We start from the raw sequence: 27,781 nt of genomic DNA, 5'->3' as shown, positions 1-27,781 counted from the left end.
GTTGGTAGGATAGTGCGGCGGACAGTCCGCCACTCGGGCGCGGATAGTCCGCAGGGTATTTCAGTTAAAGTAAACTAGTTACATTCTTGGGCTGCACTCATTTAATTCATATGCATACGTGTAGCATCCGCATCTGAGGGAGCCGTCTTTGAGGTGATCGCGGCACCACAAGAGCAACCGACGCAAGCCCAAGAGGAGAGGTGTGAGCACCCGGCCCAAGGCCCGTCTGACCCCAGTGTTGAGCAGCAGGCGCAAGGCAAGCCCCGGTGCACATCCTAGTATTTTTAAATTATGACACCTATGTATGTTTCTACTACTTGTGCATTAAGTTCAGGAATTGTTTGGAACCCTAGTTGCATGATCCATAGGATTCCCTAAGTTATACTAGCATGTATAGGACGATAGAAGTGCTAAGCTTAATGTTACCGGTAGAAGACGAGTGGTCTCCTGCACTCGCGAGATGTAGGATGTTAGGAGCCGAGTAATTTCCGGTTACTCGCGAGATACATTTTTATCTTTATGTATTCAGTATGTGAGATTTGTTTCGGAATGAATATGGAAATGTGAGACCGGGCGGGGATGATGGATAGGTATGGCATCAGGACAGGGTTCCTGAGTGTCTTAGCCCCGTCTGTGTCGATTAAGGACCGGTGGATGTGGCAGTGCTGATCGGGGATTGAACTGTACTAACCGCATGCCGGGAGTAGGAGGTAGTCGAAACCGGTAAGCCGAGTACTGCTTTGCTTCGAAAGTACAGGAACCCGCACCCAACTCCTGGGGCGAGTCGAGTAGTCGCGGAGAATTGGGATGTATGTGTTTACTTTTGGTGGTCTCACGTTGAGCTCGGCTGACCATATGTCGTTGGGCTGGTTCCTGTAGTTCGAGGCGGGGAGGGGAATGGTTGGTATGTATAGTCCGACGGGGCAAATACGTGCCGTGTTGGTTAGGTCCACCTTGCAAGGTTAAATCGGATCGATTCGCCGTGTCTCGCGGTTATGAGGGCCTTGGTCTCTTTGTCACACCGTAGCAAAAATGTAGAATGTGAGTTAGGTATGTTTATATAAAATATTGAGCTCATCGAATTATTTTGCTTGCATCACCATGATTGCTATAGTAGGTCTTTGCGAATATGAGATGAGAGTTAATTTATATAGAATCTGAAGCTAAAATAATGAAAGTAAGGAATTACTTTAGTTGCTTTTTCTGCAAAATAACCACCAGCCAAGAGTCTTGCATGTCTAGATATGTGGGCTAAGTTATACCCACTGGTCGGGTAAGCCTTGCTGAGTATTAGTATACTCAGGGTTTGTTGCCACAATATTTTCAGGGCACGCAGACGTAGACTTCTGTCCCTGCTGCGCCAAGTTCATCCGCCGGGATGCAGAGGGATGGGTGGTCGTGGAGCCGGACGTTTAGTTAGGGATCTCTCTAGGGCTCACTTTTGGTAGCTGTAGGCCCCGTTCCTCTAGACGAACCAGGATTTCAGTATTGTAAAGTTTGCGAATTATGTATTTATTCAAACTCGGTTTGTAAAACTTAAGGTCAAGTGCTATGTATATTTGTTGTATATTCAAATATGTGTCGTGCTTGTACCATCTGCGCCCACCTTCGCGTGGGACTATCGGTGATGTTTCGATCGAGACGTGGGTTGAGAAAGGATCGCCAAATTAAGCCATTAAGCTAATGAGCCCGATGTGTTCAAATGACGGCCATTACGCTTAATTAGAGTTTTAATTTGGCGGTTCCGTCACAGCTGGTATCAGAGCCGAAACTCACCGAGGGTGGTACAGGCATGACTAAATTTCGAGTTTTTCTAAAAATATAAAAATGGGTTTTGAGCGTAGGGCGAGCTTGCATCTCATTTTTGTAGGGTTTCTGGGGTTTTTCCGTGGGAATTGATGGGGGTGATTAGAAGGAAGCTCACCGAGTTCTTGGCCCTGAAGCAGGGAAATAACAGTGTACTACAGTACTCCCAAGCATTCAACACTCTCTCACAGTATGCTGGGTACCATGTGGACACTGACGAGAAGAAGCAGGCCTGTTTCAGGCAGGGGCTCAGTACCAAACTCCAGGATCGCTTGGCGATGGTCAGGTTCGACAGTTTCAGTGAGCTAGTCAACGGGGCTATCATACAGGAGGATGCCCACCTAGCTCACAAGGCAGAAAAGAAGAGAAAGGCGCCGGCAGCGGGATCCTCTAGCAGTGCCCCTCAGAGGTTTCGCTTGGTGCAGTCGGGCCCACAGCGAGCCCCCTTTCAGCACCAGCCACAGCAGCAGTGGGGATACAGGCCCCCTCAGTACACTCAGCCACAGGGGACGGTCAGGCCTCCTGCTCCTCAGCAGAATGAGCAGAAGGTCTGGGTGCAGCAGCCGGGGGTGCGCCCCAATCTGTTTCCGTGCTACAACTGCGGGCAGCCGGGTCACTTTGCACGGAATTGCCCAATGCCACCCAAGCAAGGCCAGCAGTCGAGCCAGCAGGGTCAGAAGCAGCAAGTGGTCCACTTCAAGCCGGGGCAAGTGCACTACACCACCCTCGAGGGTATTCCTGAGGGAGCTCCAGTGTTGGCGGGTACGTTCTCAGTAAATGAACAACCCGTTACAGTATTATTTGATTCAGGGGCGTCTCATACCTTTATTAGCAAGGGGTGTATTGTTAGACTGGGATTAAAAATTGAAAGCATGCCCAAGCCATACCACATTCATTCGCCTGGGGGAAAGTTAATCACCAATCAGTTTGTTAAGCAAGTACCCCTACAGTTGCAAGGAAAAATTTTCCCTATGGCCCTGATAATGTTACCAACCCAAAGGATAGATATTATATTGGGTATGAACTGGATGGAGGGTCAGGGAGTTACTCTGGACACGACCTCACAATCCGTGCACATCAACTCCTCTATTCATGGTAGTATGACTTTGAATTTGAGGGATCCAGCGTCTTTGACTCATGCGGTGCACCACGCCGAGGGCAAGAAGCTAGAGGACATACCAGTGGTGTGTGAATATCCGGACATCTTTCCGGATGATTTGCCTGGAATGCCACCGGACCGTGATGTGGAATTTGCCATTGAATTGCAACCGGGTACGACACCGATATCTAGGAGACCTTACCGGATGCCACCCAATGAGCTAGCAGAGCTAAAGAAGCAATTGCAGGAATTGCTTGATAAGGGCTACATCCGTCCTAGCAAGTCACCCTGGGGCTGTCCTGCACTCTTTGTGAAAAAGAAGGATGAAAGCCTCAGGTTATGTGTGGACTACAGACTTCTAAATGCTGTCACAATCAAGAATAAATATCCCCTTCCCCGGATTGATATTATGTTTGATCAGCTATTCGGGGCCAAAGTATTTTTCAAGATTGATCTCCGCTCTGGCTATTATCAGATAAAGATTAGAGCTGAGGATATTCCCAAGACAGCTTTTTCCACCAGATACGGACTTTTTGAATATCTGGTCATGTCTTTCGGGCTAACCAATGCCCCTGCTCATTTCATGTACCTCATGAACTCGGTATTCATGCCCGAGCTAGATAAGTTTGTCGTTGTTTTCATCGACGACATTCTTATATTTTCCAAGAATGAAGAAGAGCATGCAGAGCATCTCCGCATTGTGCTTCAGCGCCTGCGGGAGCACAAGCTGTATGCCAAATTTAGCAAATGCGATTTTTGGCTCAAGGAAGTCCAGTTCTTGGGCCACATCATCTCGGACAAAGGGATATCTGTTGATCCTAGCAAGATTCAGGATGTCCTGGATTGGCAGGCTCCTACCTCTGTTCCTGAGATTCGAAGTTTTCTTGGGCTAGCAGGATATTATCGCCGGTTTGTACCGGAGTTCTCAAAAATTGCTAGGCCCATGACCGAATTACTCAAGAAAGGAGTGAGATTTAGTTGGGGCAACAATTGTGAGCAGGCTTTCCAGACCTTGAGAAGACTTCTGACGTCTGCTCCTGTTCTGGCTCAGCCAGATATCACTCGACCATTTGATGTTTATTGTGATGCATCAGGTATGAGTTTTGGCCGCATTCTCATTTCCGCCTTTGACTTAGCCAGGTATGATTCTGGCCTTGATGTTTGTATGTGATGCATTAGGTACGGGCCTTGGCTGCGTCCTTATGCAAGATCAGCGGGTGATAGCTTATGCTTCCAGAGCACTTAGGCGACACGAAGAGAATTATGCCACTCATGATTTGGAATTGGCAGCAGTGGTGCATGCGGTGAAGATTTGGCATCATTATCTTCTGGGTAATCCTGTGCATATATACTCCGACCACAAGAGTCTAAAGTATATTTTTACTCAGAATGAGCTAAACTTGCGCCAGAGACGGTGGTTGGAATTGATTAAGGATTATGATCTGGAAATCCACTATCACCCGGGCAAAGCTAATGTGGTAGCAGATGCATTGAGCAGAAAGGCAAGTTGCAACTGTATCTCAGTAACCCCTATGCATGCAACTCTATGCCAAGAGATGGAGAAGTTGAATTTGGCTATAGTAGCTGAGGGTACACTTACTCATATTACCCTCACTCCAACACTGCGGGATCGAACTATTGCCGCTCAAAGAGATAATATTGGCATGGAAAGGATTAGGCAGAGGCTCATGGAAAGTGACCCTCGTGTGGCATGTTTTCGGCTAGATGGCGAGGGTGTGTTATGGTTTAAGAACCGGCTGGTGGTACCTAAGGATTTAGAACTCCGGAAACAAATTCTTGATGAGGCTCACCTCTCTAGGTATTCTATCCATCCTGGCAGCAACAAGATGTATCAGGATCTGAAACAGCGGTTTTGGTGGACAAGGATGAAGCGGGAAATCGCAAGTTATGTGTCAGAATGTGACACCTGTCGGAGGGTTAAGGCTAGCCACTTGAGATCAGCCGGCCCCTTGCAGCCATTGAGTATTCCATCCTGGAAGTGGGAAGACATTAGTATGGATTTCATCGTCGGTCTACCCAAAACTTCCAAGGGGTATGACTCGATATGGGTTATTGTAGATCGTCTCACCAAGTCGGCCCATTTTCTACCGGTAAAGACCACACATGCGGCAAAGCAATACGCTCAGCTATATATAGATCGCATTGTGAGTCTTCATGGAATTCCAAAAACAATCATTTTGGACCGGGGTGCTCAGTTCATTGCCCGGTTTTGGGAGCACTTTCATGCCGCCGTCGGCACTCGGCTCCTCCGCAGCTCGGCTTATCATCCCCAGACTGACGGTCAGACAGAGAGAATAAACCAAATATTAGAGGACATGCTTAGAGCTTGCGTGCTCACCTACAGTCAGAAATGGGATGAGTGCTTGCCATTGGCCGAGTTTGCTTATAACAACAGTTTTCAAGAAAGCATCAAGATGGCTCCATTTGCGGCCTTATATGGACGGAAATGCAGAACGCCTTTGAATTGGTCAGAAGCAGGGGAGAGAACTTTCTTTGGGCCCGATATGGTGAATGAAGCAGAAGAGCAGGTTCGGGTCATTCAGGAAAATTTGAAGATTGCCCAATCCCGACAAAAGAGTTATGCGGACAAGAAGCGTCAATCCACCCTGTTTCAAGTGGGGGATCATGTCTATCTGCGGGTATCTCCAATGAAAGGGGTTCAACGGTTCGGGGTGAAAGGAAAGCTCGCACCTCGTTATGTTGGGCCTTTTCTTATTGTTGAGCAATGTGGGCCAGTGGCATACCGTTTGGAGCTTCCTGCCCACTTATCCGCGGTTCATAATATATTCCACGTATCTCAGCTCAGGAAATGCCTCCGTGTTCCAGAGAAGGTGCTTGACATTGAGAAACTACAAGTGGAACCCGATCTTGTCTATCCCGAATACCCAATCAAAATTGTTGATCACAAAACCAGGGTCACTTGGAATCAAACCAGTGATTTCTATAAAGTGCAATGGAGCAATCACTCCGAGCGGGAAGCTACTTGGGAGACGGAGGAATTTGTTCGGGCTAGATGTCCGGAATTGCTACAAGTCTATCAAGGTACACACCAATTTATAACTCTCCCTTTAGCGATTCATTAAATCTCGGGGCGAGATTTCTTTTAGGGGGTAGGATTGTAACACCTGACTCGCGGACAGTCCGCTCGAGGTTGGCGGACAGTCCGCGAGGCATCGCCAGATATTTATCTGGACGGATGTGGGACCCGCTGGTCAGATCTCCCTTCCTCCTCATTTCGTCCAGAACCGAGCGACGCTAGACCGCTCGCCTCGACGTCGCCCTCTCCCCTCGATTTCCCTTCTCTGGCCATCCTAACTCGATTCCTTGCGTGAGTACCTTCCCTAGCCCCTCCTCCACTTTCCCAAACCTCCAGACCGGCTCCTCACGGCCGGAATCCTTCCCACCACCGCCGGACGCCATTGGAGGTGTTGAAGCTCAGTTCCACCGCCGATCTGCCTCTCCGGTCGCCCTCCACTCGAACCGACCGCGGGAATGGATTCGTGGTGAGTTTCTTATGCTTCACAGCCTTTTTCCCCTTCCATGGCGTGTCGCCGGCGCCGGAGCACGGCCTCCGCCGTCGTCGCCGCCCTTGCTGCCGCCTAGGGCGATGGTCAGAAATTAGTTATCGCGGACGGTCCGCCTGGGAGGCGCGGACGGTCCGCCGGTCAGGTTAATTTTTGTCCAGAGGCGATGTTGCCTCTGGTTGTCTTGCAGGATTGATTGCGGACGGTCCGCTATAAGGGAGCGGACGGTCCGCCGTTGAGGCTTGAAATTGTTCCAGAGACGATGTCGTCTCTGGGGGTTCGCAGGGGTGAACTGCGGACGGTCCGCCACTTGGGCGCGGACAGTCCGCAGTAGAGTCTAGGAAATTGTCCAGAGACGTTTTCGTCTCTGGTGGGTTGAGTACTTGAACTGCGGACGGTCCGCCAGGGGTGGCCGGACAGTCCGCAGGTAAAATGGGAAAAAGTTCCAGAGACGTTGTTGCCTCTGCTGGGTTGGTAGGATAGTGCGGCGGACAGTCCGCCACTCGGGCGCGGACAGTCCGCAGGGTATTTCAGTTAAAGTAAACTAGTTACATTCTTGGGCTGCACTCATTTAATTCATATGCATACGTGTAGCATCCGCATCTGAGGGAGCCGTCTTTGAGGTGATCGCGGCACCACAAGAGCAACCGACGCAAGCCCAAGAGGAGAGGTGTGAGCACCCGGCCCAAGGCCCGTCTGACCCCAGTGTTGAGCAGCAGGCGCAAGGCAAGCCCCGGTGCACATCCTAGTATTTTTAAATTATGACACCTATGTATGTTTCTACTACTTGTGCATTAAGTTCAGGAATTGTTTGGAACCCTAGTTGCATGATCCATAGGATTCCCTAAGTTATACTAGCATGTATAGGACGATAGAAGTGCTAAGCTTAATGTTACCGGTAGAAGACGAGTGGTCTCCTGCACTCGCGAGATGTAGGATGTTAGGAGCCGAGTAATTTCCGGTTACTCGCGAGATACATTTTTATCTTTATGTATTCAGTATGTGAGATTTGTTTCGGAATGAATATGGAAATGTGAGACCGGGCGGGGATGATGGATAGGTATGGCATCAGGACAGGGTTCCTGGGTGTCTTAGCCCCGTCTGTGTCGATTAAGGACCGGTGGATGTGGCAGTGCTGATCGGGGATTGAACTGTACTAACCGCATGCCGGGAGTAGGAGGTAGTCGAAACCGGTAAGCCGAGTACTGCCTTGCTTCGAAAGTACAGGAACCCGCACCCAACTCCTGGGGCGAGTCGAGTAGTCGCGGAGAATTGGGATGTATGTGTTTACTTTTGGTGGTCTCACGTTGAGCTCGGCTGACCATATGTCGTTGGGCTGGTTCCTGTAGTTCGAGGCGGGGAGGGGAATGGTTGGTATGTATAGTCCGACGGGGCAAATACGTGCCGTGTTGGTTAGGTCCATCTTGCAAGGTTAAATCGGATCGATTCGCCGTGTCTCGCGGTTATGAGGGCCTTGGTCTCTTTGTCACACCGTAGCAAAAATGTAGAATGTGAGTTAGGTATGTTTATATAAAATATTGAGCTCATCGAATTATTTTGCTTGCATCACCATGATTGCTATAGTAGGTCTTTGCGAATATGAGATGAGAGTTAATTTATATAGAATCTGAAGCTAAAATAATGAAAGTAAGGAATTACTTTAGTTGCTTTTTCTGCAAAATAACCACCAGCCAAGAGCCTTGCATGTCTAGATATGTGGGCTAAGTTATACCCACTGGTCGGGTAAGCCTTGCTGAGTATTAGTATACTCAGGGTTTGTTGCCACAATATTTTCAGGGCACGCAGACGTAGACTTCTGTCCCTGCTGCGCCAAGTTCATCCGCCGGGATGCAGAGGGATGGGTGGTCGTGGAGTCGGACGTTTAGTTAGGGATCTCTCTAGGGCTCACTTTTGGTAGCTGTAGGCCCCGTTCCTCTAGACGAACCAGGATTTCAGTATTGTAAAGTTTGCGAATTATGTATTTATTCAAACTCGGTTTGTAAAACTTAAGGTCAAGTGCTATGTATATTTGTTGTATATTCAAATATGTGTCGTGCTTGTACCATCTGCGCCCACCTTCGCGTGGGACTATCGGTGATGTTTCGATCGGGACGTGGGTTGAGAAAGGATCGCCAAATTAAGCCATTAAGCTAATGAGCCCGATGTGTTCAAATGACGGCCATTACGCTTAATTAGAGTTTTAATTTGGCGGTTCCGTCACAATATTACTATTGACTCAGCCAAAATCAACCAGCTTATCAGACCAGCCGAACACGTTTTGCGCAAAATGCATGGATTGGCACCTCCACTCCCTCGCCCCTAGATAGCAGGAATCTTAAATGTTCTTATATGATTTTTGATGTTTGAGATTCATGGCTTGGTCCCGTAGTTTTTTTTTTTTCTAATTTGAGGTTTCCCACGTTAAATTTGGTGTCTCTTGCTTGATTTGATGTTGCCGCGATTTTCTCTATAATACGTGCAAAATTGAATACGTGTGATGCAGATGTTGCTATGTGTGAATAGTAGGTTTACATCTTGATTAATTTCTGCTACTCCCTCCGTTCCAAATTATAATATATTTCAAGAATTTTGGAGAGTTAAAGTAATCTCAAGTTTAACTAAAATTATAGAGAGAAATATAAAGATTTATGATATCAAATTGATGTACTATAAAAATATAACTAATAAAAAATCTAATGATACTTAGTTTATATAATAAATGTCATTATTCTATTATATAAATTTGGTCAAATATAAAATTTTTTGACTCTTCAAGATCGTTGGAATCAAACTATTACTAATTGGAGAGTCCTTTTGGAGCCTCTAGGTGAAACCACCTAGGATCCTAGGTGGACAGTCTAAAAAATATAAAGAAATCCTACAAATTCCACAAAAATCAAAAATATCTAGCCATCAATTCGGCAACTGTAATCATAATAGCCATTGGATCTGTGATCTTTCTAATAAATTATCCACTTATGCCATTATGAAAATAAACTAAAGTAATCCCCTAGACATGTATCTAAATTACCTACCTCTACCATTATAAAAAATAATCTAAAGTAACCCCCTAATCTTCATATAAATTATCCACTTATGCCATTATAAAATAATATCAAATAACCCCTAAATTTTTATATATATTATCAATAATAACATAATAAAAATTTAAAATAAACCCAAAACCTGAATATTATTATAATAAAATCTTAAAGCGCGTCAATACAAAATTCTAAATTACTATTTCTATTATTATTAATATATTATTTATATTATTATTTATATAAAAATACTAATCATAATGTGTCACCATATATTCATATATAAGAGAAAAGATAAGAATACTAATTTTCATGTTATTCACATAGCTCAAACAAAGTGTTCAATTAAATACATATCAAACATATATGGATGCGTAATGCAAGTGAGAAAAAAATTATTAGTAAATAAATCTATCACATTTATTACAATTACATAATGATAAATATGTATTTTTACAGTCCTTAATTAGAATATTTAATTGGTTAAAAAAGCGTAAGATAGATAATTATTAGATATCTCTAACTAGCCCGTGTGGGAGCACGAATTGATAGACTAGTGTTTTATAATTTGGAACGGAGGGAGTACCACTAACCTGCTGCATTAGTATGGTTACTATCCCAACACTTTCGCATAGCAATGTGATCGATCTGCTAGCTTGTGCTTCAGATTCTCACGTAGGTCACGGTGAGTCAATGTTTAGGGAAAGTACCCTAGTCCTCGGCCCATAAACCCTTGCAGATTGTTTTATAACTAAATTTGTGAAATCGTAATTTTGCCTTGGGGAAACCTTCAAATGTTGCAGTTGTGAACCAGTTAACGGACACTTCAGCCAAACTCGAGGTTCCAGCTCATTTTGACTCTTTCTTGTAATCATTGTTCCGTTAATGGCTCTGCACCCTTTTGCATGCTTTTCTTATCATTCTGTCCCACGAATAAATCAACGTGATGCGCGCTCCGTTGAACGCATACGAATACACGATGCGTACAACACACAAAAACCACAAGTACACACAGGACGGGATCTGCTCTTGTCAGATGATGTGGCGGCATGTTCCATCGCAGGGGTAGGGACAGTCGATCGCCTTCACTTCAGCTCGGCCGAAGTACCAATCTCCAACTGACCTCGCGATCCCCTGCACGCCAGACAACAACAGCATACAAATATTTAATCTACTTGGCGCCTGTTTAGTTATCAAAAATTTTCACATCCCTTTGAACACATGTATGAAGCACTAAATGTAATTAAATAACAAAACTAATTACACAGTTTGGATGTACACGACGAGACGAATCTTTTGAGCATAATTAGTGCATGATTAGCCATAAGTGCATCATTTTATTTAAAAAATTGAATAAAATGAATGGTCAAACTAGAAGTTAAAAAATTTAACGAATTATATCCGAAAAGAAAAGTTAACGAATTATAATTTGGAACGGAGCGAGAGAGTATAATATATACATCATGTATGACTGAAGATGCTGTATCGCTGCTGCATTTGCCTACCTTGTTCTGAATGGCGGGGGAGCCGCCTGCTGCGTTGCTCCAGGTGGCCGGCAGCTCGGACTGGCAGTGCGCGAAGCAGGAGTTGATGAACAGGCCGTTGCTTCCGGAGCCGGAGAAGCCTCTCACGGATGCGACCATCTGGTCCCTGAAATCTGAATTTTTAAGCTGGGAACTTTCAGAAACTGTCCCGTTTTCTGGACATCGACTTCTAGATATTGAGCGATGTGATCACGTGTATGCATGGGTCGTTCATTTGGTTAACCTTGCAGGAACTTCATCTGGGACGCGTCGCAGGCAGAGCGGTTGGACTTGCAGGCTCGCCAGGCGCCACCAGGGTCAGCTCCGTTGGGCGCCAGGCTCTCCTGTATCTGATCGATCAAGTACATACAATTTTTCAGACGACATGAGTATTAATTATATTAGCGTTGATCATCAGGAGGATCATACAGCAATGTAATGCTTTACTACTTGTCAAAAAGGGTAGTGATGTAGACTTAATCACCTGCCAGACGTCGTACGCTGCGTTTAGCAGGAAGATTGGGGTCTTTATGCCATCGATCACGTTCTGAGGGAAGAAGCACTGCATTGGCATGCACAAGGAGGGATGTTCAGTTCAGTTCAGACAATGTATACAATTCCGAGGATTTATTTATAGCAGGAGGAGAAGAGCAACGACTTATTGGTTTGGAAAATTCAGAAGGGACTAGCAGGTCACCGAGGTGGCGTCGAGCCGGGCGGTGCAGGCCGGCGGCAGGTTGGGAGCCACGCCCTGCATCGCCACGATGTCGGAGTAGTAGGATCTCAGGCTGCGACCGCCGGAGACATCAACACTGCAAGATGCAGGGGAGGGCACCGTATGATCCAATGCTTGATACAGCCTGATACAAACACACGAGGAAAAGGAAAGTGGTGGTGTTAAATTAAACGAGACGTACGCGTCGAGGAAGAGACCGGCGTCGGCGAGGCACTTGACGGTGGTGGCCCGGCCGCCGCCGGCGGTGGTGCGCGGGAAGAAGTCCTGGAACTCGTCGCAGTGGAGTATCACCGCCAGGCCGCCGGCAGAGCAGCCGGTGAGCAGCGCCTGGTCTGCCGAGGCCATCCCGACGGAGAGGAGGTGCCGGATGACGGCGTCCCAGATGCGCTGCCCCCGGAAGTAAAACCCATTCTCCTGCAAATTAAAACCTCAGCTCAACCAAATCAAAAACACTACTACTTTTTTGATAAATAAACAAATTAACAGAGAAAGAAGAACAGAGAAATTGGTGTAGGATAAATGTAGGCTGCGGATAGGAAGATCTGCTGTGCCTTGTCGAAGCCTTCGCCGGCGAAGGAAGCGCCGTCGCAGTAGCGGATCTTCACCCGGTTCCAGTTGTAGAAATCTGTGGCGCACACGTACTTGATCAGTGCGGCGATGCAAGAGCTTGTTGCAAGGTCGTCGGACCAGTTGTAGAAATCGGACCAGGGTTGTCGGCGGGGCTGCTGCTCATGATGCCGCCGAAGGGGATCTCCTTCTCCATGAGGTCCGACGAGCCGCGGCGGCTGGTCTTGCGGAACTGGCAGGCCCTCACGTTGTTGCACCACCCGCCTCCCTGCACGCGTACGTTCTACATCACTTGATCAGAGCAATCTGGCAGGCACACTCGAGGGCGTGAATAATAATGGCAGTTACAGACTACGATGAACTGACCTCAAGGTTGACAATCCAGCTGTTGTTCCCTGCCCCGGAGCCAGGATCCAAGTGGTAAGCAGGCGACGTTCCATCCATGCACACTGCACAGACACAGACACAGGTGCCGTTTATTAAGTATATCCGTGTCGGTTGGAGTAACGAACCGTGTGCAATACATCCGTCATCCGTGCCGGTTAATATGCATCCTGGTTTTTTGCTTTGACTTCAAACGAACTTTAGAATGCCAAATCTGTTAGAGCATCTCCAGCAGTCTTCCATTCCCCAATAAACTTCTACTGTTGGAAAAAGGTGTGCTTCAGCAATTTCCAATACATCTCCTTTTTCACAATAATTATTGGGTTGTCCCAATATTTTACCCCAACTTCCCTCAAATAAAGAGTCCATACTCTCCCAATATGTTTATTGCATTGGGATAAGTATTGGGAGACTGCAAAAGCAACTCACCCAATAATCCTAGAATTGTTATTGAGACATCTCCCAATTCCTGTTATTGGGAAAGGATTATCGGGGAACTGCTGAAGATGCTCTTAGTACTCCATCTTTGTTTTAACTGTCAAAAGGAGTGTAACTGAGTTAAATAATCAATGCTTCCATTTTACTACTACGACCGATCGAGCTTCCTCTAGTAAAGTCGGGACATGAATTGGCGTGGGTTTATTTGACCATACCACACTCGCGGATGGAACTTCACTAGCCCTTAAGACGACCCTAAAGTTTTTCCTTGAATTTGCAGTTGGGTCGTCTCAACCTAACACAACAATGAAAGTGCTTTGTTCTTCCAGTAGCTAGCTTAACCTGCTTCTCAGCTCCCATGAACGAGCGAGTTTTCTTTCCTCCAAATGCAAGCTCTTGTCCCCTCAATGGTACCCAAAATAAAAAAAATTCAAATCGTGTGGTTTCCCTCTTCGTTTATTTACTCATGAACCATAAAAAATTTTTGCCACACGAGAGGATATTCCATTTTCTCAGCCATGGAGAGAGAAAGAAAACACTCAGAATACTGTTCATCTTTCAGAATTGTCTATCTCGTCCCGGGTTTGAATGCCATGTATTCCAAATTAAGCAACGGAAAGAAGCGTAGGTGAAAGGAACAGCCAAAATGATGACCAGACTAGGCCGTCGCGTAGCGGCTGACGGGTCACTCACGGGCGCAACGCAGCGGCTTTTGGAACCACATCGTGTCCACTACGCGCCGACCGCACTACCGGATTGGGAGGCACGGACCGTGCGCGCAAGCCGACACCGCCGCGCCCCTACTGATCGGATACAGAATTATCGATGATGGATGGGTTGTTTGGACAGTGACGTGAACACAGGATAAGAAGCAAGGCCACTGCTCTATCTCGCCCTGCATGCATAGTGGTGGTATCTACCACACTACCGGTCTACCACACTCGAGAGAGAATCATGGGTGATCGGGATTAAGGATATAAGGAACTGGATCAAATATGTATTGAAATGGATTCGGATATCCATCTTCTTGTCTTTCCATGGATCGGATACGTATGGAAATGAATTCGGATATCTCAGATATCCATTTTCTTGTTTGCTTCCAGCTGTTTTCCATCCCTGATCGGGATCGAGAAAGAAAGGAGATGTTTCTCTGCCGGATTTGTATGCGCGTGTGAACTGATGATCATATATATGGATGATGATGGCTAGCTAGCTAGTGTGACGAGGATCGATCGGAGCAAGAAGGAGATCGATCCAAGAGCATGCGTGCGTGCGTACCGGCTCCGGCGTCGGCGGCGGACTTGAGGACGGTGATGGGCACCATCAGCGGCGCCGCCGCCGCCTCGGCCCGCCTCCTGCTGCTCCTCCTCCGCCTCTTCCTGCCGCCGCCGCGGTCGCCCTTGCCGCCGCTCATGGTCGTCGTCGTCATCTCATCCGCCGCGGCCTCGGCGACGAAGAAGCTTCCCACGAGGACGACGGCCAGGACAGCGGCGAGCAGAACCGGCCGGCGGCAGGGCTTGCTGTTGGTTGTTAAAACCCCGGCTTCCCCCATGGATGGACCACCCGACCCTCCTCTTCGTCGTCGTCGTGTCCCGGCGACGCACGCACACTAGCTGCTGCCTGCGTAAAGAAAGCAACGAAGCAGTAGTGATATATGGAGCCGTGATTAAACCAGCGGCTCTCTATATATATTTAACGCGCGCATAGCAAGGGGATGACACACCTAGCCTACTACTTAGCTAGCGACATTCCGGCTCTAGCCAAGAAATCCGGCACGGATAATAAATTAGCTGAGCTAAATACCGTGCTTTTCGATATGCGACCAGATAATGCATGCATCCATAAAATTAAATTATACTTGGTCCGTTTGAAATTATAATTTATTTATTTATTAGATATATATGTCGAAGTAACTTTGATTATGTATCTAGACGTACTGTATATCTAGGTGTGCAGAAAAAATTATCTACTTATTAGAAAAGTTTAAATTGTTTATAATATATGGAATGAAATAAATACAAATATCTTAATCTTCTACGTTGGTATCACTGAAATTCAATTCGCCAGCTAGTTGACCCAGTAATCGGAGGAGTAAAATGCACAGCCGGCCCTCGAATTTGGCTTGTAGGGTTGTCTAGGTTCCTAAACTTTCAAAATGCACATTCAAATCCACAAACTTACTAATTTATCACGTGAAGTCCACATTACCACTTTTAAGTTATAGAGTTGAACTATTTATGCTCACACATGGAATTTACATGTGGGGCTGTGGGCCCAAATTTTATTTGAAGCTTTGTGCTCCACGACTCTTATATTTTCAAAATCTTCTCCATTTTTTTTAAAAACTTTATGTCCAAATATTATTTCCAAAGTTTCCTCTAAAATTTATTCTTTTTTATTTTCTCATTTTTTTACAATTTTTGTCGTGTGAGTTTCATTTTCCTGCAAAATTTTACACAGATCTTTCGTATTTGAACATATTTGTACAAGTAAATTTTTTATAACTTTTGTGCGTGTATATATTTTGTTTTCGAACCAATTATATAACTTTCAATTTAGCTTAAGCAACTGTGATTTGGACCTTATATGATACATTAGCAAGTTTAAGGATCTGAATGTGTATTTTGAAAGGTTGAGGACCTAGATGACACATGATGCAATTAGCAATTGTGATTTGGACTTCACATGATACAATTAGCAATTAAGCTTAAGGATCTGAATGTGTATTTTGAAAGTTTGAGGACCTAGACGACACATGATGCAATTAGCAACTGTGATTTGGACCTCACATGATACAATAATTATGTGAGTATATTGGTTGCTCTCACATGATCAAAGTAGATAAGCAGCAGCTATCTCTATTACTTAAATTTTGTATGTTTTTTTTTGCGAGGAAAATCTTGTATGCTGACACTACATGCAATGATTTGGCAGATTATTATCGCCAGAATTCAATTATAGCCCCCAAAAGTAAGAGGAGCCCCTACTCAAAAAAAAAGAGAGAGAGAGACCAAAAGTAGAAGCTATTGCTGGAGATGCTTTAACTAAAAAGATCCGATGAGACCCTATTAAGTTTGGAAAATTTGAGACTAGTATTAGCATACATTCCAGGAGGTATCAGATCTTTTCATTAAAGGGGGATGGCAAAACTGTGGAGCTGTTTAATCCAACTATAGTCTCTTTTGTTCTCTTAGAGCATTCAGAAAGTGAAGCGTCGTCAGTTTGTTTCATTATTCTTTTCTTCTACTACTCTTGGGAGTATTTGTCGGAGTCAACTAGCAGTGACGACGAAAGGACACCTTCATCAGGCCGTCCGGCCAGTAGTTCAGTGGCCTAAATTCACAATTCAGTCCAACGCTCTCTTCATGTCCCATGTAGTCAAATGATGTACACACCATCTAAAAAAGAATTTGCGGACATAATACAACGAGAGGAGGTAAGAAGAGTAAAAAATTCAACAGCTAATGTAATTTGGCTGTGCGATTGCAACTGATTCTGGAAGAGTAAATGATGCACATATCATCCATTTCCCAGGTGCAACAAGCCGTACCCTGTGCATTTGAACACTGTCGACGTTCTCCCCCAATGCTACATTTATCCTCTGCAATTTTAGGCGTAGGTACTGATAAACCAAGTGACGTGGTAGAAAGAATTCAACAGAAAAAGGGAATCTGAACATAATAAAAGAAAAATGTTGCTGTGGTAATACTCGGTGCTTACCTCATTGAAGTCATGTTCAGGATCCTCTGCTTTGGAAAATCCATAAACATGGATCATCGGCATGACAAAACACAGTCCTGATTGACTATTCCGTAAGATCCCTCTAAACACATCTGAGGAAAACATTTCGATGATATCTTTGTGAATGAGTTTTTCAAAATCAATTCAAAACGGAAACATATTAAAAGGCATTGTTAATGTTCTTTAAATACCAATACTGACTTGCAATCTTTTGATTTCAAATCAAAGAAACTTTGTATGATTGGTCCACTATGAACTGAACTTTGGACAATCTCAAATAATAATTGCATGGGATGCTCTAGTGCTACAATCTATATTTACCTGTCCTCCAGAATCCAGAAACAAAATCAATTACAAGTACTACTTTCCAATTAGCCAACTCACAAAATGACAAGGAATTTGGAAATACCCACCTAAAAATTCTGCAGCGTCATTGGGCAAATTCATTACTATTTGTGTGACCGGATGCACATGCTGGCTTGAATATATTGAACTGACAAACCTTCTAGCATCCATGTTAAAAACCTATCCAGAAAAAAAAATTCACCAAATATCATGAAGATGGCTGGCAAATGAACAGTAACACTATACTGTTGTATATATAGCCAATGGCTAGTGGAAGGAGTATACATGGAAGGGAGAAATCCCTGGCTTTACATTTCCTAATACTGTGAAGGTCAAAACATAAAAGCAAGATGATTGAAAATTGAAATGGTATATTTCCACAGGTAACTTGGAAAAGCATCTCAAAGTAGTAATAAGCTTTAGAAACTGCACTACACTGTAATTAAATATACACTGTACAAGCATAACATCTTCAAAGGTTTTCTTGCCTGTAACAGCACCAATATTGACGACAGGCTGCCAGTATTTTATTTAGTTACGCAATTTACACTTCAAGCTAGAAGCCACAGAATAAATATTAATGAAAAGAAATAGATGGTATGTTTTCTTGCATATCTCAAAGTTAATACCTCTATTTTCCTTTCGAGTTTGTTAAGAACCATGTTTCTCTCGAGGTATTCCACTGCAGTAGGGTTTATGTCATTTGCATAGACATATTTGACCTTTTTTGCAGCTGAAATTGCTAGGGGACCAACCCCAGAGAACATATCACCTGCATCAGGTTGAGATAATCAATAATTGGTTTAGTTATGAGTTAAGAAAAGGGTAGTATGGGTGAAGCACACTTCCAAGTCCATGCCCAATAAATTTCAAACAAACAACATAGTAAGTTTAAATGTTCCAGTTATTCGTATCTGACCCCAATGCTTATTTGGTGTTACGCATGCATTTAACATCTCATGGCCTAGAATCCCAAGGCATTACCAAAATATGAGATTCTATGATTTTCTGTAAGTAGACACCAATATTGATGTACATGATTATCAGTAGCACATCTGAAATTGTTGAGTGTGCTAATTCTTCCAGGTATGTAAGGCTGTTTGCATAAGATGGATGACAAATAAATATATGTGTTGACAGATTAGAACAGCTAGGACAACGGCCGCTGTATAGGCTTATCATACGCAGCGGAGAAGAACCATAGGAGGGAATAGCATGATAACTGAGTATCGTTTAGACAAGTTCTCAGACTGAATAAAATAGAAATTAATTAATGCAAAGCACTGCAAAGATACAATATTTCAACTTCAACAGAAGGCATTGTCCTACAAAACTTTCAGCAAAGACGTTGCTTAGTCAGACTGTTATTATGGAGTAGACACGACCAATAGCTGCCAAAAGGAGTAGGGCTCATGGTTGGCCCTGATTATATATGTGACAGCGCAACTTCAGCAAAGTATATGACTGGCCCTGATTCTACAAGCAGCAATAATCTTACAGTGCTAAACAAAATGCAAGGTTGTAACTTACAAACAACATCAGAGTCTCTAAAGATATCATTGACGAGCCTCTGCCTCCCTGTGGCTAATCTAGAATTCCAATAGCTGCACCAGATCATCATTGAGTATTAGGATAGGAAACAAAACATACAGGTGAAATTTTGAAAATATACATAAGGCAGGGCCCAGACTAACAAACTAACAGATAACAGATAACCTTAAGAAACTAACAACTCGATCTAATCCCGGCAGAGCCAACAAAACAACTTAACGCACTACTATTCACGCGCTACAGTAACCGCGTGAACAGTAAAGCCCTATCCTTTAGGGCCTTGCTGGTGGACCCCAAAGCCAGGGCCAAGCCTTGGGCATAACAATTGAGCAGCTCTCTACACCTTTCCTGTCTGTATTGAAGCTCAGCGTTTCGACTATGTGCCATCCTATGGTGCTACTAAATGGAATCGTTATCTTAGTAACATCCATGAATCCAAAATATGAGCCAGGTGAGAAAAAGAACATACACTGCACCCAGATCAACTTGAAAACGGAGGCCGCTCTCAATGACCATTGTATGAAGGGAATCATTACCAGCTAAGACTTCAAGCTGCATAGTTCTATGGTCATTTTGAATAGCATCCGTCTTGTTGACAACAGTTTGGATTTTTGGCTTGTTTTTGTCCAGAACCACCTGCAACTCAAATAAAGGTATTTGATGGAATGAACGTACTCAAAATAATGTTGGACATCAGCATATGTTGTATCACAATTACCTGAGCGATAAGTTTCTTGTAAGGTAGATGCTCATCCCGCAAGTTCAAGTGTGCAATGTGCCCTACTGTTTCAAAACCTGTAGGAATTATTATGCCTTCAGGGAGTAATGCCTCTAAAACCTACAGAAGATTAGCAAGAATCAACTAGTTAAAAACATTAAATAAAAAAGATACCAGTGTATAAGCTCCATAACTTTCCAAACTGATGTAAGTTGACAACTTGACATCACATATCTAACGGGCTGCACAATTAATGGTGTGATAACATGTTAATGCATCCCTACCTCCACAAAAATCCAATTGCATTGCCAGAAAAAAGTTCCTAAGTTAACCCATCGCGAAGCATTTTGGGAAGACAAATAATGCTGCAAACTTGTGGCATGCATTGAACTAAATGCTAGCAAATCAACACTTTATGGGTGTGTGTTGTCAATGTGTGATCAGGTAGATATCAAAGTGCATTTTTCTCCATGGCAACATCTTTGAAGCGAGAGTTAATCGACGGTCTACAAGATAACTAGGATAGACCAGATGTTGAGACAATTCAATCTGACCTGGACAGACTGAACCTTTTGTCTGAATCCTGAATTTGCAAAGGCAGTGCTACCTGGACATTGGACAATGCGCAAGCGTTAGACACTACACAAATTAGAGGGCTCCCAAAGCAGGTGTTTGAAGATATTGCTCTAAAATGATCTAACGTTTCAATAAATTGAAACCAATAGAGTAAATAAACTAAAAAAAGGTAATGTCCAGCAACATCTAATTTCTACATTTCATTTTCTGGAACACCCATGTACCCTATAGAATATGAAGTATCCGTCACGTCTATGAAACCAAGTGCTCATTATTCATAGAACAATTTTCATTATATTGGAAGAAGCTCAGTTTTGGCCTCAAACTATTGCCTGAGTCCTATTTTTGCCATTGCACTCAAATGCCTGACAACTTGGACCGTCCAAGTGTTCATACCAGCTATTATCAGCCCTTGCGCCATTACCATCCTGTTTTCTCCTGCGTCACCCGTCCACACTAACAATGACTGATGCATCAAGGTTGACTGATGCTGACTCAGCTATGTAAGAGAGCATGCTGCCGCCAATGCAGACGAACACAGTGGCCATCCGCAAGAACACTTGCCATGCCTGCTCCTCGGGGACAAATTAGACGACAGCAGATCCACTCCAAGCACCAGCACCAGGCTCCAACAGAAAATGAGAGCATGCCAAACTGTCCAAGGTCTGTCAGCCAGTCAGCCTCATCTCCTTCGTTCCTCTTCTGTCCTTGCATAAATCATGGGGTTGCTTAAAGGTTCCCGCTGAACGCAGATGCAGGAGTGGAATCATATAGACAATGTCAGATCAAATCTGCCGACAGAAAATGAAAAGGAAATGAACAAAAAGAAAAAAAAACCCTTTCAGGTAGCCTACTTGGAAAACCCCAGCAAGCAAGATGATGAACTGAGGAAGCTCTGAGCCTCTGAATGCCACCATGGCTGGGGAAACCTCCACGTTCCAGTATAACCGAACACTACATACCCCTTCCTCTTCCTGATTTGGCAGCATGGGAGCTCGATTTGGCTGGTGTGTGGGCACAATTCGCAACCAGTGAGTTCAAATTGGACTGCAAGGAACACGATTTGGGGCCATGCAGATTCGATTGGCAAAATGTTTGGAAGCCGGTGTCCATGCCGTAGTAGCCTATAATGGACAAGATGGCAAGGGAGAGAAACAGAGCCGGAAGAGAGAAACAGCCAGTGTCATAAAATGGTTACAAAAAGTATAGGATCGCAGGTTGGCCATTGTATTTTCTTAGTTGTTTTAGTGCTCACTCAGCCTAAGCTTGCCAAAAAGATAGCTGATGGGTAGCCTCTACTACACATCTACAGCTAAAACTGGTAAGTATTGAGTGAATGGCCAAAAAAAAAATGATTTTAACATTTGATGGGTCGAAAGTTATATGGTATGAGAGTTCAATGGCTGAAACCGGATTTTGGTTCAATGGTGAAAAACGGTATTCATCCTTTAACCTTTATTGAACAGGAAAATCTTACTCTGGAACAGAAGTAGTTGACAAGGTCGACATTCTTACCATCTTAATAGCTAAAATAATGGCTAAATGTTTCTTGCGACAAACAAGAAAGGAAGTACTGCATGCACGAACTAATTTTGCATGGGTATAACCATTTGCTGTGGAGGAAACTTATCAGTTTTAACCCACATGGCTTGAAAACCTTCAAACTCTGTGAAGAAGTGTGGTGCAACAGTTTTCTTGATCTGGTTTCATTAGTGTTACTCCCTCCGTTGTACTATATTTGTCCATAGTACACCATGTGCACAGACCAAGGAAGTACTAGTTTAATAAAAATTCAATGTGAAATCACCATCCATGACCCTATTTTTTTTTCTTGAATAAGCAGGAGAGCTGCATCTCATTATATTAAAGAAGAAGAAAACAGTAGAACCCTAAGTACAACACACAACCATGACCCTATTAAATGTCATAATACAACAATTTCTCTTCTAGTGGAGAATTTAATTAGGGGTAGTGATAGTACAATAACTACATCCTCAATATCCTCAATGGACAAACATTGTGGAACGTTTTCTCCCAAGGCCGTAGGCAAACCTTATGGAATGGCAGGAATAATACAAACAATAGAGTTCCATCTAGAACAAACTATATTGTTATTGGAATCTACATTAGGTTCTTACAATTTTAATTTCCTAAATGAAACATAGAGACAAGAGAAGAGCGTCATCATTTACTACTTCTGATTGAATAGTTTATTCAGTTAACATTGCAGAGTCCACTTTGATGATCATGATGTTATGAGTGAGCTCTCTAGGGAAAAGGGAAGCAATTCGTATGGTATCCTCAATAGGAAATGCATGAAACAACCAGAAATCTATCAAGATTCAGTAAAACAAAATGGGAAGCAAATGGTGACTAGATCACAGGAAAGCTAAAGGTACCTCATTCATTGGCCAGTAGTTATAGAACAAGGTTAGCTGACAGCATATAAGCTCATAAGCAGATGATCCATCCTGTTGAGTTTCATGGTCTAACACATCCTGAAAAGGAAGTTACTAAATCAATAAACAAATCTCCAACAGAACAATGCAAGGTGAACTATAACTGAGAGAGAAAAGATTATAGGCGTAAATTACGTGACAGAATTAAATTATTACAGATAATAGGAAACTGTCATCAAAATTCTACTCATCATGAAAAAATGCAACAGAATTTTCAGAGGAAATCTGGCATAGAAATAAAATATCCATCACATCATTTAACTCTCCTCATGATACAGCATTCCGGTGTAGCTTCCTAAAGCCTTGAAGTTGATTTGGAAAATATAATCAGACTTCTGGTTTGAAACAAGTATGATAGTGAGTAGTGACCTTTGATTCTTTACTGATTCATCTTGAAGAGATGCAGCAGTATCTCATTTTAGAAGTTAGGAATGTCAGATTAAGTTGTGAGAACACTAACCACAATAACATTCAACAGGGAACCCTCCATTGGATGACATTTTAAAATTACAAAACTGACACTACAGAGAATGCACCAGAACAAATCAGCACCTTGACAGCCTCCGGCAGGTCATCGACCTTCCTCTCCGCGTAGCTCTCGTCCAGCAGCAGCAGCCGAGTGGGGCCCATCCGCCACGCGCCTCTCCCGAAGCCCTCCTCCCCGACTAGCCCCTTCCACTCGTCGTCGTCGTCGTCCTCCGTTCGCTCCCCGACCACCTCTACCACATACGCCTTGTCTCTGTCGCGCTTCCGCGTCGCCTCCTCGTCGCCATCGTCTCCCTTCCTCCCCCTCCTCCTCCGCGCGGCGGGAGTGGGCCGCGAGAGGCGGGCGAGGTTGGGGAACCGCAGGAAGCCCCGGGCGTTGAACTCGCGGGCCAGCTTCTCCCGCCGCGCCACCGCAGTGGCCGGCGGGGCGGGGTCGCGCGGGGCAGGAGACGGCGGGGCGAGCCCGAGGGCGAGGAGGCCCTGGTCGTTGGGCAGGCGGGCGACGTTGCGGACGCGAGGCCAGTTGAGGAGGTGGCCCCGGAGGCGGCGCTCGAGGGGCGCGCATGCGGGGGCTGGGACGCGGAGCGCGGCGAGGTCGAAGGCGCGGGCGAAGGGGTCCCGGTGGTCCGGCAGGGCGCGGCCGCGGCGGAGCGAGGGGCCGTGGAGGGGAGGCCGGGTCCGCGCTGGAGAATCCGATGAGGAGGAGGAGGAGCAGAGGGGTTTGAGGCTGGGGCGGATGGGGGCGGCGCGGCGGGTGCGGGGGAGGAGGAGGCAGTGAGGATGGGGGTGGATGCGGAGGTGGAGGAGCGGCGGCACCATGAGGCGCGACCGAGGACGAGCGGGCGACGGCAGCCCAAAGCGGGAACCGTTTTAGAGCATTGCTGGATTAGAGAGAGGTTGATCTGTTTCGGGGTCGTAGGGCTTCCTCGGCGAAAGCTCTAGCACTCCTATTTCCGATTAATGAACTGGGCTAGGTCTTCTTATTGGGCCTGGGCGGGCTAGTTCTTCTTATTGGGCCTGGGCTGTATTTGCTATTAGGTCTAATAGATAGTAGTTCAGTTATTTGGTTACCCGAGCTCAAGAATTGAAAAAAAAAACTGAAGTTATTTGAGATCTTCAATTTCAATCTCGATTATTTCGGTTCAGTTTTTAGTTATCGACTAATTGTACCCACCCTAGCAGCGGGGAGAAAGAAAACTACAATCACATCGTGGCATGGGCCGAACCTATTCGACCCATTCTGCGGGAGAGAAAGAGGGAAAAGACCCCATAATCTAAATAAATTAATATTTCAACGTAACAAATTTAACAACTTTAAAAATCAGACTAACATGCAAAAATAACATAATCAACATTTTTCAAAATATATATCAATATTTTGTAGAAAATAGGGCAGTCAAATTTTTCTATAGTTATGTATGAGTAGAACATGTTCAACATTTTCAAAGCAAAGATTATTATTTTTGAGATGATAGTTTTTTTATTTACTCTTCTTCCCCAAAGTTGCGGTAGAGATAGACGAGATCAATATGCCATACTGATGGACGCGGTGGGGATGAGCGCGGCCGCTTGCAACCAAGGTTAACCTAACCGGTGGGAACCGGTCCGGTTTGACCGGTTACCGGTCAAACCGGTCCGGTCCGGTTCCGGTTTCGACCGGTACCCAACCGGCCAAAATTCAAATTTTAAATTTGAATTCAAAAAATGAAAAAATTCCCAAAAAATTTCTAAAAATACTTCAAGGTGTGATGAATCTAATGGTGTCAAATTTTCTCAAAAATTCATTCATTTAATATAGTTTGTGGGAATTTAAAGTTAAATCAAAAAAGAAAAAGAAAAAAAATGGGCCGGCCCATGAAGGCCCACCGATCAAACCGGTCAAACCGGCCGGTAAACCGGTCAAACCGGTCGGTAAACCGGTCAAACCGGCAGGTAAACCGGTTGTACGGGAGCTTTTGAATTTCAAACCGGTCAAACCGACCGGTAAACCGGTAAAACCGGCCGGTAAACCGGTCAAACCGGCCGGTAAACCGGTCGGAACCGGTTGCATGGGAGTTTTTGAATTTATTTGAATTTGGATTTGAATTTAACCGGTTTCTACCGGTTACCGGTCTAACCGGTCCGGTAAACCGGTACCGGAGGGCGACGGTTAGGCCGGTCCGGTCGGATTTTAAAACCCTGCTTGCAACAAGCACTGCACTGGAAGCCACGGCGGGACGTTGCGCATGGGGCGTCGCAACAAGCACGGTTTTAACCTCTAAAACTTATTACCTTGTAAAGAATTCCTTTAGAATATCATTGAAAACAAATAGATATGTACTTCTTTCAAGATAATATAAAAATAATATAAAGATGTTTTTCTTTTAATGATGGTTCCAGAAAATCTTTTTAAATAATAAAATATCACCATCGCTACATATAAAAGAACATGAACATTTTCTAAATATGATATTATAAAAGTGAGCTCTTTTATCATAATTGCAAATTACCAATGGATACTTTCAAATACTTTTACCTTGTTTTTTTCTATCCCTTGCTCTATGGAAAATATTTATAAAAGTTAAATTAAATTAGTATTCGGTCCCACTTTTTAGTACTTGGTCCCACATTTTGGAAGTACTAGGTACTTTATCCTAGGTACTTCGGAGTACTTCCTACTTTCACCACCGTAGAATTTTATAAAAGTACTAGTTATTTTTGTAATTTGGCTAGCGCAACTACACTGTGATCTATTATATTTTCGATGCTTCCTTATCACTAGAGTTTAGGAGTTGACATGATATCTCCGGAAATAAGATGAACGTGGAATTTATATTTTAGTTAAAATGTTAAAAATGTATTTAAATAAAACAACTTGCAAAACATATGAAGATTATGTTCTTCTACAAATTTAGGATTGTTAGTTTCAAGGTAGTTAAGAAAACTTTATTTTTCATTCGAAAATAAATTTTACACTTATTTTAATAAGTGAACATATCAGGTATAAACCAACCTCTCCGTGCAAACTTAAATATGGGCCACGGGATTCACATCCAAGGGGGTGCGCAGGGGGAGTGAGAGGGAGAGTTTGCAAAAATGTGATTAGGGCGGGCGGTTAAGTGTAAAATTACCTCAACCCCACATGGCCCTTGGATGTTGATCCGGTGACCCAGATTAAAGTTTGCACGGTTTGCACGAAGGAGTTGGTTTGCACCTGATACACTCCCTTTTAGCAATCATATAATACAATAATATATATTTAGAAATAAAATTAAGAATGTATATACACATATTTGTATAATTCGACATCCGCCACTCCAGCAAGAACACCAGAAAACCACAAACAATCTCTTTAGTGTTGGGGTTTGGGGCCTTCGGGTCTCATCCCGAAAGTTACTTCTTGCATTAAAAACATCTCCTGATCCGTCTGTAGATTTGCGATTTTGGAAAGAGGTCAAGCTTAACGCTCGAATCGAAGGATAAGAGGTACCTGTTGCATTGACAGGCGCCTCAAGAGAAACCTTCAATGGAGCAAGGGTACGGCAATGCTCAAAAAACCTTCGGGCTTGAAGGTGACAGGCGGCTTCTCGAAGGCTGTAACCTGCTGATCCAAGCACGAGGAGGTCCACGGCACCCGAGGGAGGAGGGTCATGAAGCCTGAAGCATTGGCGATGGACTCCATACGGCATGCGTGGGTGTGTGAAAAACGTGAGCACATGAGAAGGTCCAAATTGTACACTCTCGCTCTGTGTAATTACTCTGTGTAATTACTGTGTACCCAGCATCTTGTGAGCTGTAAATGAGTTGGAGATGGGCAACTTAGAGATAGCACAGTGGTTGCCTTGGGTATAAATAGACCCCCCCTCTATTTTGTACAGGTTGGATTTTCTAGTTATTTACTAGAGAATTAATTGTTCATTTGCCTTGCTATTTACATTCCGTTTATGCTCCCTGTTTGGGCATCTACCAAGCAAAGATCCCAACATTTAGAAAATCAAGGGAAGAAGCCTTCCATCCCCTCTATCTTATAGGCATCAACGTCATCATCAGAGTAAGACATTGCCGCCAACTCATTGGTCTGCTTGGACTTTGTAGGGTTCCAGTGGGGGCGCTGGAAAGTCATTCCCAGCATCTTCCCCATGCTAGGTTAGGCAATCAAGATCTGTAAGTCCTTAGCCGTGGCATCTGGGGTGGCTTCCGTGGATGCGGGGCGGAGAGGAGGGGTATGGGAAGCGTGGCGGCCCAGCGAGGGAGGGGAGGGGGAGGGGGGCTTCCACTTGAAGGGGTGCTGCGGGGGAAGAGGCTAGGGTTTTAGAAAACAATATCTCACCGCACCATGTTTGTATGGGGTGCAATGAAAACCACACTCCATATGGAGTGCCCCGATCTTTAGGCTAAACTGAAAAATTAGACTGAGGGTCATATTAGTCGTTTCACCTTCCAAAATTAAAAAGATCATCTTCTAGATGGACACATGTTACACAGTCCCCCGAACCTTCAAATCCCAATTTGGAAATAAGGGTAAAAAATGCATCGTGGCTATCTCTAGAAATAAAATGATCCCGAATTTAATGGATTGATAAAACTTTTGGGTTTAAAATTTGAAAACCCCCTTATTTCGGAATAAAATCCATGAAATACTAGTTAAACAAACAAATTTTCTAAAAGTCTTCCAAAATCCCCTCAAATCGGGCCTTATGCACAGATCCCATCTACTTCCGCTGGCTATTTAACCTCACGGTAACAGAGGGTCACCTCCATTGCTTCAGTCTCTTCAGCTACATCAG

At 44.3% G+C, this 27,781-nt stretch overlaps 2 protein-coding genes across 4 annotated transcripts; both read right to left on the bottom strand.

Moving 5' to 3' along the window:
* Positions 1–10,316: 10,316 nt before the first annotated feature.
* Positions 10,317–14,806, bottom strand: LOC120706766 (pectin acetylesterase 3-like). 3 transcript variants are annotated; one of them, XR_005688424.1, is made up of 10 exons: positions 14,418–14,806; positions 12,684–12,766; positions 12,456–12,600; positions 12,302–12,375; positions 11,932–12,164; positions 11,712–11,826; positions 11,499–11,576; positions 11,259–11,364; positions 10,997–11,141; positions 10,317–10,625 (listed from the first exon to the last, which is right to left on the bottom strand). XR_005688424.1 is itself a non-coding variant. In XM_039991483.1 (10 exons), exons 1-10 carry the CDS (start codon positions 14,689–14,691, stop codon positions 10,524–10,526), a joined length of 1,362 nt encoding a protein of 453 aa, XP_039847417.1. In that variant the 5' UTR covers positions 14,692–14,803; the 3' UTR covers positions 10,334–10,523. The 3 variants fall into 3 exon arrangements, 2 of the variants coding, with proteins under 2 accessions (XP_039847417.1, XP_039847418.1); XM_039991483.1 differs by having other exon boundaries at positions 10,334–10,625; positions 10,997–11,148; positions 14,418–14,803; XM_039991484.1 differs by having other exon boundaries at positions 10,334–10,625; positions 10,997–11,148; positions 12,456–12,585; positions 14,418–14,802.
* Positions 14,807–16,421: 1,615 nt separating this feature from the next.
* On the bottom strand, positions 16,422–23,849 carry LOC120706764 (tRNA (guanine(37)-N1)-methyltransferase 1-like). Its single transcript, XM_039991482.1, has 9 exons — positions 23,082–23,849; positions 22,470–22,568; positions 19,495–19,614; positions 19,246–19,412; positions 18,756–18,829; positions 17,855–17,997; positions 17,294–17,405; positions 16,860–16,972; positions 16,422–16,740 (listed from the first exon to the last, which is right to left on the bottom strand). The coding sequence occupies exons 1-9, from the start codon at positions 23,832–23,834 to the stop codon at positions 16,594–16,596; spliced, it is 1,728 nt and encodes a 575-aa protein (XP_039847416.1). The 5' UTR covers positions 23,835–23,849; the 3' UTR covers positions 16,422–16,593.
* Positions 23,850–27,781: the final 3,932 nt, after the last annotated feature.

This window comes from Panicum virgatum, chromosome 5K (assembly GCF_016808335.1).
Source record: "Panicum virgatum strain AP13 chromosome 5K, P.virgatum_v5, whole genome shotgun sequence".
NCBI classification, from domain to species: domain Eukaryota; kingdom Viridiplantae; phylum Streptophyta; class Magnoliopsida; order Poales; family Poaceae; genus Panicum; species Panicum virgatum.
This window is presented reverse-complemented; position numbering and strand designations above follow the sequence as displayed.

Excerpts from the sequence above, each read along its gene's own strand:
- LOC120706766 (XM_039991483.1), bottom strand. The coding sequence starts at position 14,691 with ATGGGGGAAGCCGGGGTTTTAACAACCAACAGCAAGCCCTGCCGCCGG. Across the intron at positions 12,767-14,417 it reads CGCCGCCGACGCCGGAGCCG|TGTGCATGGATGGAACGTCG; the intron begins GTACGCACGCAC and ends GTGTCTGTGCAG. Across the intron at positions 12,165-12,301 it reads CCGGCGAAGGCTTCGACAAG|GAGAATGGGTTTTACTTCCG; the intron begins GCACAGCAGATC and ends TTTAATTTGCAG.
- LOC120706764 (XM_039991482.1), bottom strand. The coding sequence starts at position 23,834 with ATGGTGCCGCCGCTCCTCCACCTCCGCATCCACCCCCATCCTCACTGC. Across the intron at positions 22,569-23,081 it reads ACCTGCCGGAGGCTGTCAAG|GATGTGTTAGACCATGAAAC; the intron begins GTGCTGATTTGT and ends CTTCCTTTTCAG. Across the intron at positions 16,741-16,859 it reads CTGAACATGACTTCAATGAG|AGGATAAATGTAGCATTGGG; the intron begins GTAAGCACCGAG and ends CTAAAATTGCAG.